The sequence below is a fragment of the Ursus maritimus genome, unplaced genomic scaffold (assembly GCF_017311325.1).
Source record: "Ursus maritimus isolate PB19 unplaced genomic scaffold, ASM1731132v1 scaffold_14, whole genome shotgun sequence".
In the NCBI taxonomy this organism is placed as follows: Eukaryota; Metazoa; Chordata; class Mammalia; order Carnivora; family Ursidae; genus Ursus; species Ursus maritimus.
Genome location: NW_024423786.1, coordinates 68,092,910 through 68,104,814, shown reverse-complemented (window position 1 = coordinate 68,104,814; position 11,905 = coordinate 68,092,910). Strand labels below are relative to the sequence as shown.

General features: G+C 56.9%; 1 protein-coding gene across 1 annotated transcript; it reads right to left on the bottom strand.

The window, feature by feature from the left end:
- Nucleotides 1-3,616: 3,616 nt before the first annotated feature.
- On the bottom strand, nucleotides 3,617-11,622 carry ALDH3A1 (aldehyde dehydrogenase 3 family member A1). Its single transcript, XM_008685998.2, has 11 exons — nucleotides 11,467-11,622; nucleotides 9,155-9,321; nucleotides 7,463-7,694; nucleotides 7,176-7,261; nucleotides 6,752-6,960; nucleotides 6,419-6,536; nucleotides 5,741-5,882; nucleotides 4,921-5,087; nucleotides 4,487-4,586; nucleotides 3,916-4,046; nucleotides 3,617-3,814 (listed from the first exon to the last, which is right to left on the bottom strand). Exons 2-11 carry the CDS (start codon nucleotides 9,314-9,316, stop codon nucleotides 3,800-3,802), a joined length of 1,362 nt encoding a protein of 453 aa, XP_008684220.2. The 5' UTR covers nucleotides 9,317-9,321; nucleotides 11,467-11,622; the 3' UTR covers nucleotides 3,617-3,799.
- Between the last annotated feature and the right edge of the window lie 283 nt (nucleotides 11,623-11,905).

Sequence of the window (11,905 nt, the reverse complement as noted above, 5' to 3'; positions counted from 1 at the left end):
CAAGGGACAGGACTTCTTCAACCTCTATTTCCTAATCTGTGAATGGGCTTGCGAGACTAACTCAGAGGGCGGCAGGTGGATGGCGGGGAAGGAGAGAAGACGTGGGGGGCGGCAGGGGCGGGGAGACCAGCTAAGGCTTTCTCCTTCCTCCCACCTCTGGCCTGGGGTGGGGGGCTCCGCTCTCTCATTTATCGGAGCCAGGCCTGTGGGGCCTCAGGTCAGGGAAGACAAGGAAGTCTTTGATCGGGATGTTGACTTTAGGGTTAATACAGTTTTAGCGTCTGGGCTGTTTCACCCCGCAATTAGCTCACGTGAGCTTGTAGTCATCTGAAGTCAGGTGATTTCAGATGAGAAGATGGCAGGAAGAGGAGGGATTTGGAGCAAGAAAACCCCAGTGACACCATTTACATTCATGCACTTAAATATTTAGTGAGCACCTACTATGGGCTAGTCACTGTTTTAGCCTCTAGGGGGATAGCGTGACTACGACAATCAAAAGTCACTGCTCTGGTTTGCATGGGGAGACGCAGGCTACAAATAGATCAACAGATCAAGATAAGGACAGATGATAACAAGCGTTTTGGAGGACAAAAAGCAGAGTGAGTGATAAAGAATGGGGAAGGACTTGGGGGGAGGGGGAGGCTTGGGCTGAGGCAGGTGTGATGAGATGCTCCCGCCATGAGGCTTTGGGTGATGCACGTGTTGGATGGAGAGTTTGAGGCATCGTCTGGGGTCAGAGAGCAGGGCCAGATCATACAGCCCCTTGCAGGGCAATACATGGACCTGAGGACTTTTTCTAGGTGCAGCAGGAAGCCACGGGAAGATTTTATTTTATTTTTTTTAGATTTTATTTATTAATTTGACAGAGATAGAGACAGCCAGCGAGAGAGGGAACACAAGCAGGAGGAGTGGGAGAGGAAGAAGCAGGCTCATAGCAGAGGAGCCTGATGTGGGGCTCGATCCCATCACGCCAGGATCACGCCCTGAGCCGAAGGCAGACGCTTAACCACTGTGCCACCCAGGCGCCCCACACGGGAAGATTTTAAACCAAAGGTGGTGCTGGGGGAATAGAATTGAAACCTAAATCTCACAACCCAGGAAACGTCTCCACGAAGGTAGTGGAGAAAGAAAACAGGTTTATGACTGAGGAGGCATTAAAGCGGAATGTGATGGACACCCCTGGCAGAGACAGAAGGAATCCCGCCGCCTTACACACCCAGGCGGAACATTCTGTCACACATGTTCTCAAGATGAAGGAGAACTAGATAAGAGGACTCGACAGCACCATGGGTCACACAGAGTTCATCCTAACTTCACATGGTACTTGGGAACACTATCTGGGATAATAGGCTTCCTCCAGGGGACAAACGTCTGTCTTAGGACAGGAGGTAGGTAGGTAGGTAGGGTTGCAACTTGTAGGGTTGCACCTTGGAGCCAAGTCCTGGCCAAGTGCGGCTCCAACCTGAGGCGATAGGGGGCGCTGTTTCCCCGGGTGTTCTCCTTTCAAAATGGCGACTCCCAGGTCTTGAGAAGGAGCTCCTGACTTACTAAGCTGGCTAGAGGCTTTTTTAGCTTTTAGAAGCATTTCCACGGGTTTCAGAGAGGCAGAGAAAGAACATACAATGACAAATTTTCAGAAGTCAGTCTTTATTTACTAGGGGAGAAAAATCCATTCCTTTATAATTGACGGGGGGGGGGTCGAAGCCTCTTTTTCTAATTATTTGCTCTTACAGTGGCATGATCTGATTTTGGTTCTAGGAATCTCATCTGGCTCTTCAGGGAAGAATGACCTGGAGTCCTCTGAATCTGACCTGAGTCTTCTGCCTCAAGAGCAGAAGAAAGACCACTCAATGGTACCACTTTCCATGGTACTTAGCCCAGGGGCGTGATGGTGAAAATACCGAGCAGGACTGATGTGGGTACCAGCTGGAGGCACCCCCTTGGGGGGCCTTGTTAGCTCTTGGCCCTAGAGGAAAGCAGGGAATCAAACATGCCTCCTGAGTTTTGGCTTGAGAACTCCTCCTGACAATGATGCCACGTTGGCTTAGACGGAAATCAAGAGTCTGTCCTGGGCTGCTAGCGTTACGTTCCTATTAAGAATCCAAGTTCATGGGTCAGGTAGGCAGTTAAATTAATGAGTCAAGAGCTCAGGGCTGGAATCATTGACTTCCAATTGGGGAAGAGGGTAGAAGGAGCATGGAGGTGTGGAGTCCCAGGACCCCAGAGGTGAGAGAGCGTTGGAAGGAGGGGTGGTCCGGCAGTGGGGCCAGGGAGGCTGATGGGGTGATGGGATGGCCAGTCAGCCCACTTGCTGGTGTCCCGGCAAGAGGAGTTTCAGCAGAGTAGAGGTGACACCTGGCCGGATCAAGGGGTATGGAAGCAAAGTGCTATCCAAGAGCAGGCGACCTTCTGTCCAGCGTTGCTGAGAAGGACAGGGGAGAAACGAGGCAGTTGACTAGAGGGGCAGGGGGCTTTGAGAGGATTTTGATTTTGTTATTATTCAATTATCGGGGTATTTGCAAAATAATGGTGCACGCAGGGAACATGCAAATGATACGTGATGGTTCATTGTCTACCTGGCCCCCCTCCCCTTCCCTTAGTAGAGGGGACAAAGCACGGGTACAGGTTAATGGCTTTTATTTGGGGTTGTATTTGGGTTTGGGGGGAGGGTAAATAAGATGTGAGATACTAGAGACTAGGAAGGATCCAGCACAGAATGGGGGACCAGTGAGGGAGACGAAGGGGGTTAATGACGCGAGTCAAGGTCAGGAGCAGGCAAGGTTGAGAGAGGCAGTGGTCCCAGGCCCAGTGGAGGGCTGGCCTTGGTTGGGAGCAGGGACACTTGGGCGCAGGGCCGGGTACAGCTGTTGACTGACTCTGCTTTCACCGTGAAGACTCCTGTGAGCGCCCCCACATTTATCCCGCAGGGCGGCCCAGCCCCACGCATTACTACCCGCCGCCAGCTTGTAAACCAGGCAGGCTGGCCCCGGCAGGTCCCTCCCCAGCGCACCCCCATGCACCTGCTGGCCAGGCTGGGCTGAGTCTTGGCTTTTGCTTCAGTCCATCCTCCCTGGACCCTGTCCTCGCTCTTCGGGCCTCTAAGGCCAGAATCCTGGGCTCAGATGCTGCCTGGCCAAGAGTTGTCAGGCCCTGTGGGTCCTGGGAGGCCGACCTGGCTTCCGGGACCTCCTGCCCTGGAGCTGCCCTCAGAAATCACCAAGGGGGTTCATGTTGCTGACTGCGTGGTCTCACCGAGGGACCCCTGACCTAGGGGTCAAGCCTCATTTGAGAGGAGCACGTTGGCCTGCAGTTTCTGAGCCATTTGCCATCAAGACAGCCTCCTTGGTCCCCCCTTCACTGGATACACTCTGGAAATGGGGCTGACTCCCATCATCTAGAGGCAAGATTAATGTCTCCCGGACACGAGTGCCTCCCCCCTCAGGCCCCCGGGGACCAATGCTGGGACTTTGGGGAGGCCTTCACTGCGAGTCAAGATGAGAACTGGCGGGGGTGGGGGATGGGACTGGAGAGGATGGGGGAGGGGCTGCAAAGGAAGCATACACACACACACACACACACACACACACACACACACACACTTGTCCGGCTGGTGAACTTTTATTGATCTCTCTCTGTCCAGCAAAGGGGCGGCGGGGACTTGGGGAAGGGAAGCCCAGGGCCCAGATAGGAGTGGGGGCATGCACTGATCCACAGAGGAGCAAGACGGGGGCTCCAGGAACAATCCTCCTAGGGCTGGACAGAGAGGGGAGGGGTGCAGCACGGGGAGGCCAGGTCCACTTCAGTGACGGGTCATCTGTGAAGAGGACACAAGGGGACAGGAAGGTGCGTGTCCTGCATGGGCCCAGTGGCTCCCAGCAGCCTCCTCTCCAGGACAGCCTCTCCCCCGCCTCTCACCTTGGCCAGGCTCGGGGGGTATCTGGCTTTGAAGGACTCATCATTCAGCAGAGGCCTCACCAGGCAGGAGCGGCGGTGGGAGAAGGTCTCAAAGCTCTTCTTGCCGTGGTAGGATCCCATGCCGCTGTTCCCTGCAAGGGGGAGCCGGCTCAGCCCCGGGTGGCCTGAGACCCCCAGCCCATGCCTGCAACCCTCATGCACCCCTTCTCTGAGCCTCCCAGGGGTGGCCGAGCCCGGGAGCACCCCCCAGGGAGTCCTGACTGGGAACAATGGAGAGTGCTCCTAAGAGTTCGGTTTCAACGCTGCCACCAGAGAGCTGTGTGACCTCCGACCTGTGTCCCCTCTCTCAGGGTCTCCGTGAAGCAGGCCTGGTGTACCAGGGGGTCTCTAGGGTCTCAAGGTCAAACATGGTTGGTGGATGTGATGGCGGGAGCCAGAGGCCCACACGGGGGAGTTTCATGGGGGTCTGAGGCCCAGGGCAGCCCTGGCCTCTCCTGAACTCCCATGCCAGGGCTGGGGAGGGGGGGCATCTGTAGGGGGCAGGTGGCAGTGAGCTCAGCCCCAGACTCACCCACACCCCCGTAAGGCAGGGAGTGCACAGAGATGTGGGCGATGACATCATTGGCCGTCACCCCACCGCTCGATGTCTCTGCAATCACCTTCTTAATCACCTGCAACAGCACCCAGCCCCCCCTCAGTCTCCTTCCTGGGGCACCCCAGGCCCCTCCCCACACTGTCTCGGCGCATCCCAGAGCCTCAGGGGCCAAGCTGGTGGAACCCCAGTCGGGGTCCCCCACTCTCCCCAGGTGTCAAGCACTTTGTGGGAAACGACTGGTTTCAGAGCTGAGAAAGGGGCTCAGGAAGGTTAAGTGACTTGCCCAAGGTCACACAGCAGCGAGCACTGAAGCTGGGATCTGAACCTGGGTCCGTGGACCCCTGGATCCGGCTCATGTGATGCCACGTCGGGAACCCCAGGACCCCGGGGGGAGGGCACCCCAGGCCCACCTTGTCGTTTAGAGAGAACACGTAGAGAGCCAGGGGCTTCTCGCGTTGGCTGATGAACTGGATGGCCTCCTCCAGGCTCCGCACGCACACGATGGGCATCACGGGCCCGAAGATCTCCTCCTGCATCACCTGGGACTGGGGGTCCACGTCTATGAGGATGGTGGGGGCTGAGACAGGAAACAAGCAAGAGTCAGCCGCTGCCGAGGCCCCCACCCGCCTGGCAGCCTGGGCATCTAGCGTCTTCCTTCCGTTCCTGTTCAGGTGAGGCTGCCGAGGCTCGGGCGGGGCACTGACGAGGCCTCCACCTGCCGGGGCTCCAGCCCCGCAGACCACGGGGAGAACTGTGTGTAACCTAGATGCGGAGGGGTCACAGGGTCCACACTGCGAGGGGGTGGGCACTGTGCCCTGCCGGCCACCTGAGCCCCTGCCAAGCTCTTCATTCCCCGCCAAACTGGGGGCAAAGTGGGGTCACCTCTAGTAACCTTCAAGCCTAGGCCCTGGGGGCCCCTCCAACTCGGCTCTTGTTGCTCTTGTGGTCTTGTGGTCCGGATCCCCTGAGGATGCCGCAGGGGTGGGGAGGAGAGGAAGCTGCCCTCCAAGCCTTGTGGGCGGAGGGCTTCTGGGCTGGGGCTAGGTGTCGCAGGAGTCAGGCCCAGCCCCTCCCTGCCGACAGCCCCAGAGCCCACCGCAGGCCCACTGGGTTGTGTCTGCTCCCCAAGGAGCTGTGCCCACTCGCCACCAACATGCGGGGACCCTGGCAGCCACGGCAGGGGTGAGGGATTGGGGGGGGGGTGCTCTTACCAAGGGCGAGCACACTCACCTATGTATCGGGTGGCCGCGTCCCCAGTGCCTCCGTAGGCGACTTTCTGGCCCTCCATCAGGCCCATCACCCTCTGGAAATGCCGGGAGTTAATGATCCTTCCATAGTCACGGGACTTCTTGGCATCCTCCCCATAGAACTCCTGTAGAGAAGACGACGCAGGCTTCAGGTCAGGATGCGGACCTTCATTATGGCCGTTGGCTGAGAGGTGACCTTGGCCTGGGAGCACGGGGGAGGGCACCACCCAACTGCGGGCTGCCATGACATCTGGGGTGCTCCAAACGTTCACGGCATACGAATTGCTGCGAGATAGCATTATTTGAAAGAAATATACGCACAGTTGTGTGGACATTGTGATATGATCAAATGTGTGCACTCACAGAAAGGAGATGGGAGGGAACATACCAACAAGTTAGCAGTGATTGTCTTGGGGTGGTGGGTTTCTGGCTGGAGCTTTTTCATTTTATTTTATTTTATTTTATTTTATTTTATTTTATTTTATTTTATTTTATTTTTTTGCCTTACGCTTTATTCTTTATAAACTTTTTCCAAATTATCTACAGTGAGTGTAGATTACTTTTAGGATCAGAAAAAAAAAAATCCAGTGTTTTCTAAAGTCTAGACCCACCTCACCGCCTTGCAGCCTCTCCCTCACTCAGCCCCGGGGCCCACACTCACTTTCAGGGACTTTTTGAGCTTCTCCACAATTTGGTTCTGGATGGAGGGGTCACAGAGGATGTAGTCCGGGGCCACACAGGTCTGGCCGCTGTTCATGAATTTCCCCCAGGCGATGCGTCTGTGAAAATTCCAGATTCGATTGCATTCCGCCGCAAGGCCCGCGCGGCTCCCCCAGACAAGCATCTTATTCCGTCAGCTCCGGATCGAGGCACACGGGGCTGAGCTCGGGAGGAGAGCTCTCAGGTGGGCAGAAGCTGCCCAGAGTCAGAGCAAGACTGCGGTCGGCGGGAGCTGGAAGGCTCCCTCCAGCACGACAGGTGGCGCGCCCCTCACCTGCAGGCGATGTCCAGATCGCAGTCCTTGTCCACATAGCAGGGGTTCTTGCCCCCCAGCTCCAGCGTCACGGGGGTCAGGTGCTTGGCTGCGGCCATCATGATGACCTTTCCCACGGCGGTGTTCCCAGTGTACAGGATATGGTCATACCTCTCCTTCAGCATCTCTGTGGTCTCGGGAACGCCCCCATTGATCACCGGGTACAGGTCCTTCCACGCGAGGAGAGAGACGAGGCTCGGGAAAGACCACGACCCCTCCTCACCCTGGCCAGCCAGCCACCATCAAATAGCCCCCCTCTCCTGACACCGGGACTCCATTCACCTCCATGGGAGAGGCCAGCTATCCTTGGCCCAACCCAAGGCTTAGCGTCTTGCTGCAAAAATGCACTGTTTCTCAACCCCCAAAGACCCGGAGAGCACCTCACCCTGTCCAGGTACTGAGGGATGATGGTGGCCAGCAGGTTCGCCATGTTCTCACTCAGCTCCGAGGGCTTGGTGACCACTGCGTTCCCTGCAGAGCACACGGAGTCAGAGTCCTGCCCTCCCAGGGACCAAGCTGGAGCCCCATCCGTTCTGTGTCCATCAGACCACGACCTGACCCCAGGGCTCCATCTTCCCCCAGGCCTGAGCTCCCCGCCCGATCTCTGGCCACACTCAGCAGGGGTGGGGCAGTGATCCCTGGCGACTCCCTCCTGAAACGGGGCCCACGTACCCGCAGCGATGGCGCCCACCATGGGCTGGATGGTGACGGTGAAGGGGTAGTTCCAGGTGCCGATGATGAGGACCACGCCCAGGGGCTCCGAGTGGATGTAACACTCGTCCTGCTGGGTCTGGGGAGTCTTCTCCACGGGCTCGTCCACAGCCCACTCGGGAAGCTTCTTGATCACGTACTCGATCTCTTCCAGGACATACACCACCTCCTCGTAGTACGCATTCCATTCATTCTGCGGTGGAGACGGCTCTGTGTGAGCTCACAGGTCGAAGATCGAGGGAGTCCCCGGGGCTTGGCTGTGGTCCTGGCACACTGTTCCCTAAATTTGGGACCCTGACTGAGCTGCCTACCCTCTCCCAACCTCAGCCTCCTGCTCTGAAAAATGGGAGCGTGATCTGGACCTCACGGGACTGCTGGGTATAGGACACAGCTTGGTATGTTCAGCTGCCAGGGTGATGGGGGTGTTCACCAGAGGCCCCCAGGCCAGGGGCCTGGGCCAGAGAAAGCACACAGTAGAGGTGCAAGCTGAGCTGAGGATTTGGCACTGGGCGGGGGGGGCAGCGAAGGTCCCTTTCTGACTGTCGGGGGCCCAGGCTGGTTTGGACATGCCAAGTTCATGGTGCCCGAGGGGACCTCAGACCTCGGCAGTGATTTGAAGGTCATTAATGGGTGAGGAGAACCGAGCGGAAGTGTGTCCAGGAACGCTTACAGATTGAAATGAGACTTGTACCCAGGATAGAGCCCTAAGAAGCCCAGCTTGAAGACACAGGTACAGGAAAAAGACTGCCAGAGAGGACAAAATCCAAGAGACCCTTGGCAGGGGAGGGAGGGAGTGAGGAGAGGGTTCAAGGGATCCTCCCGGAGTGGCTGGGGAGGAAGGCATTGTGCAGGGGTGAGGAAAAAGGAGGAGAAGGCGGCAGAAGGCACAACTCTTCCATGAACTTTGGCTGTGAAAGGGCAAAACAGAAGGTGTGAAGTTTTTGTTTTAAAATGAGGAGCCAGAGATTTAAAAATGCAACAACATGGGGCCCAGCACAGGAGGGGGATGAGATCCACGTAACCCCTTCTTTGCTCTTCTCCAAGGCAAAACCAAACTGTGGGAGCAGGGCCAGGCGACTTGGGGGCAGCAAGGTGAAGCGTTTGAGAATTGGGAGGTGTCTGATTTTGCTCAGGGTGAGGGATGGGTAGGGAGGCAGGGAGGATACCCTGCAGAGTGGGGTGCTCTTTGGGATGCCGAACTGGGATGTTCTGCTGGTGGTGGTGGGGGAACCAGGTGGCCCTGCACGGGGCTCAGGGCTGCGGGGTGTCCTGTCCACAGGACATGGTTATAAACGGTGGCCTGGTGCCCCGGGCTGGGTGGAGAGGGAAGCGAAGCCAGGAGGGAATGGCAGGCAGATGGGGGAAAGGAGCTGCCGGCCCCTGCGCTGGGCTGCGGGGGAACTTGGGGCTCGGAATGGGTTGGAAGGAGAGGCCTGAGCGCCCCGTTTCAGCATCTGATGGTTTGAGCTGCACTTTCCCCTCTCCGTAAAAGAGTTCACCACAGGCCGCGTGCTTTGAGGACTAGGGGCGGTTCTAGGCGAGAGCTGGGCACAGAGCGCCAGGTGCGCAGCAGAAGTCCCAAACGCGAGCAGCGACCCTTCCTGTCGCTGTCCCACGCCTCCGGGCTGTTGGCTGGGGGTGTGGGGGGCGCACCTTGTGGAGGTCGGCGGTCAGCGCGCCCACGATGTCCTTCTCGTGCTCCTTGATCATGCGCCGCAGCGCCTCCAGCTGCTGGATCCGGAACTGCAGCGGGCGGGTCTTGCCCGAGCTGAAAGCGGCTCTGGCCCGCTGCACGACCTCGCTGATTTTGCTCATGGTGCCTGGGGGGAGAGAGCACCTTGGACCTGGGGGCTGCAGGGGTAGCACTCTCATTGCTCCTCCACCGCGTTAATTTTCTAGGAAGAGGAAGATCTCCCCGGGGGCGCTGGAAACATGGCACCTGTTTGCCTTCTCCGCTCCCTAACCCAGATGTCCCTCCGGACCCTCTGGCCCTCTCAATAACCCCTGAGCTGAGGACAAACGCATCTGCAGGGAGGGCCAGGAAGCAATGACACGCGACCCTGATTGCTTACGGTGAGTTCCCGGCAGTGGGCTAGGATAGGCCCTTCCTGGCATCTCCCAAGCCCCCTCCCACCTCTGCCCGCTTGCAAAGGCTGGAGACACTGCCAGGCACACACTCCAAGAGCTCTGCGCACCCAGCCAGGCCCCTTTCCGGGTGAGATCGGCCAGCTGGTTAAAGAAGACCCAGCATCAGCCTACCTGCGCCATCTTTCTGGCTCTGCGACTGTTTGCAAAAGCCCGATTGCTCTACAGGTGGAAGCGGGCTTGGTCTTTAAACCAGAGCGCGCCTGTAACACCTGAGAGACCCAGAGTGCCAGCCAGCAGAAGTCTCTTGGAGCTTCAGAGCTCCTCACAGAACTGCGGAGGGGATTCCTGCTACCGGTGTAAGAAACCATGCTTGCAAACGGGGATGGCTTGTGTTTCTCTATGACACTGCAGGTCCGCATTCAGGAGCTTACAGAAATCACAGCATTCCTGGACATCCATGAATAAGCAAGGTCATCAAGGTTGCTACAACACAGAGATACTGGGAACATCGTAAAAGGCCATCAGCAACGGAAATGAAGGACGCGGCACTTAGACAATGGATGATTGTGCAGGATTTAGGAGGGAGGTAGAGCTGGGTGTATCTCAGGCATGAGGCATAAGCACGAGACATAAGAAAGAAAACAGGTTACAGAACAGCAGGGACACTAGGCATGTGCCTAGAGGCGTGTGTGCACGCGTGTGTGTACGTGTGCTCTTGCACACGCGAGAAAAGACCGGAAGGATAACCCCCAACACGGTGATGACAGGTGGGGGTGGAATTGGTCGCGATCTTTGCGTTCATCATCGTCTGTGGTGTTTGACTTCTTTTGCAACGAGCTTGCATTTTTAAAAACGTTTTGTAACTTTTTGGCTAGGTAACACGTGCCCATGGTAGAAAAAGCCTCCCTTCTCCCTTTTCCCTCAGCGATTCCTTACCGTCCCGACCACAGCTAGCCCAGGACTTTCAGACACTGCATAAGTTCTAGTATCAGGGGAAAAAGCCACAATAAGGCTATTTCTACTTTGCAAAACAAATTGTATACACTGTAGAGACTATATATGCATGTATGTAAATGTATGTATATATGGTATATATATATATATATTTTGCAAAATGGAAATAGCCGTGTGTGTGTGTGTGTGTGTGTGTGTGTGTGTAATCCTGCTCAAATTCCAGCAAGTGTTTTCTGGTAGCTTCCACTGCCTTCCCTGTCCACGGTGCTGACCCCCACCCCAGGGGTTCTGCCCAGAGAGGAGGGTCCCTGCTGGCATCCAGGGCACCCGAGCCGACCACGACCCCAGCCACAAAGCTCTACAACCCCTGTCCTGAGGACAGGACACCCCGCAGCCCTCAGGAGGGTCCTGCTTCCCTCCTCAGACTTGGGGGGTCAAACCAGGGCAGCAGGCTCTGGCCATCGGCCACCAAGGCTGGGCGGCCTGGGGTGGAAGAGGCCGGTGTGACTCAGGTCCAGCACTCAGAACTCTGCGGTATGTGGGAAGGAGCCCCCTCTGTGGACAGCATTAATAATGGCATCGCCTCTCAGTACAGAGATTAATGGAGCTGGAGAGCATCTAACTTAGCACCTGGCACCCTAAGGAGAGCTGACGGAATTCTTTTCCCTGGACCAGTCCACCTCCCCACAGCCCTGCATCCCACCCGCCTCACCTGTGCCGACTTTGCCCCCAGGTGTCCCCCTCAAGCATCCCCTTTGATCCTCACAAAAACTCCATGGCAGTGCCCAGGAAGAAGGAAGTGTTAGGAGTCCACTTTACAGATGAGCAAAGTGAGGCCGAAAGACACTGGATAGTCTCACCTAGGAAAAAAAAAAAAAAGAACGGGGTCTGGGGATGGGATGGAGGGGTGGGGAGAAGATTACCTTTGACACGGCCTTTCCTAGCGGCTTGAGCTTCTGGAAGGAGCAGCCCAGAGGGGACACATTTAAGGGCCCTTCTTCCCGCCCACTTGGCCTGGGAGTCCCTGCCCAGGAAGTGTGGGTAACAAGAACAGAACAGTGCTCAAATCTGGGTCTAGCTAACGGACCTCTACTTCCTCTGAGCCCCAGCTTTGGGGATTAGGCCTTGGGTTGTTTATTTTTTTCTCTTCTGAAATGCAAGAATGCGTCTGTGAAGGCTTGGGTGGGGCTCCCATCCAATCTTCAAAAGGAGCCTCTGTGTCTGCCCGGGGCAAGGGGGCCCTGATTGATTCAGCCTGGCAAGTAACTCTCCCAGATTTCCGAACTGCCAGAGGCTGTGCTCCCAGTGTCCCCGTTATGTAAGGTCGGCAGAGGGTGCGGCGTGAGTCACGGCGAGCGCGCA

Bases quoted from the DNA above. Each gene is read 5' to 3' on its own strand.
- ALDH3A1 (XM_008685998.2), bottom strand. From the start codon at position 9,316: ATGAGCAAAATCAGCGAGGTCGTGCAGCGGGCCAGAGCCGCTTTCAGC. The intron at 7,262-7,462 runs GTACGTGGGCCC...TGTGCTCTGCAG, and splicing joins GGTGGGCGCCATCGCTGCGG to GGAACGCAGTGGTCACCAAG. The intron at 6,537-6,751 runs GTGAGGGGCGCG...GAATTTTCACAG, and splicing joins GATCTGGACATCGCCTGCAG to ACGCATCGCCTGGGGGAAAT.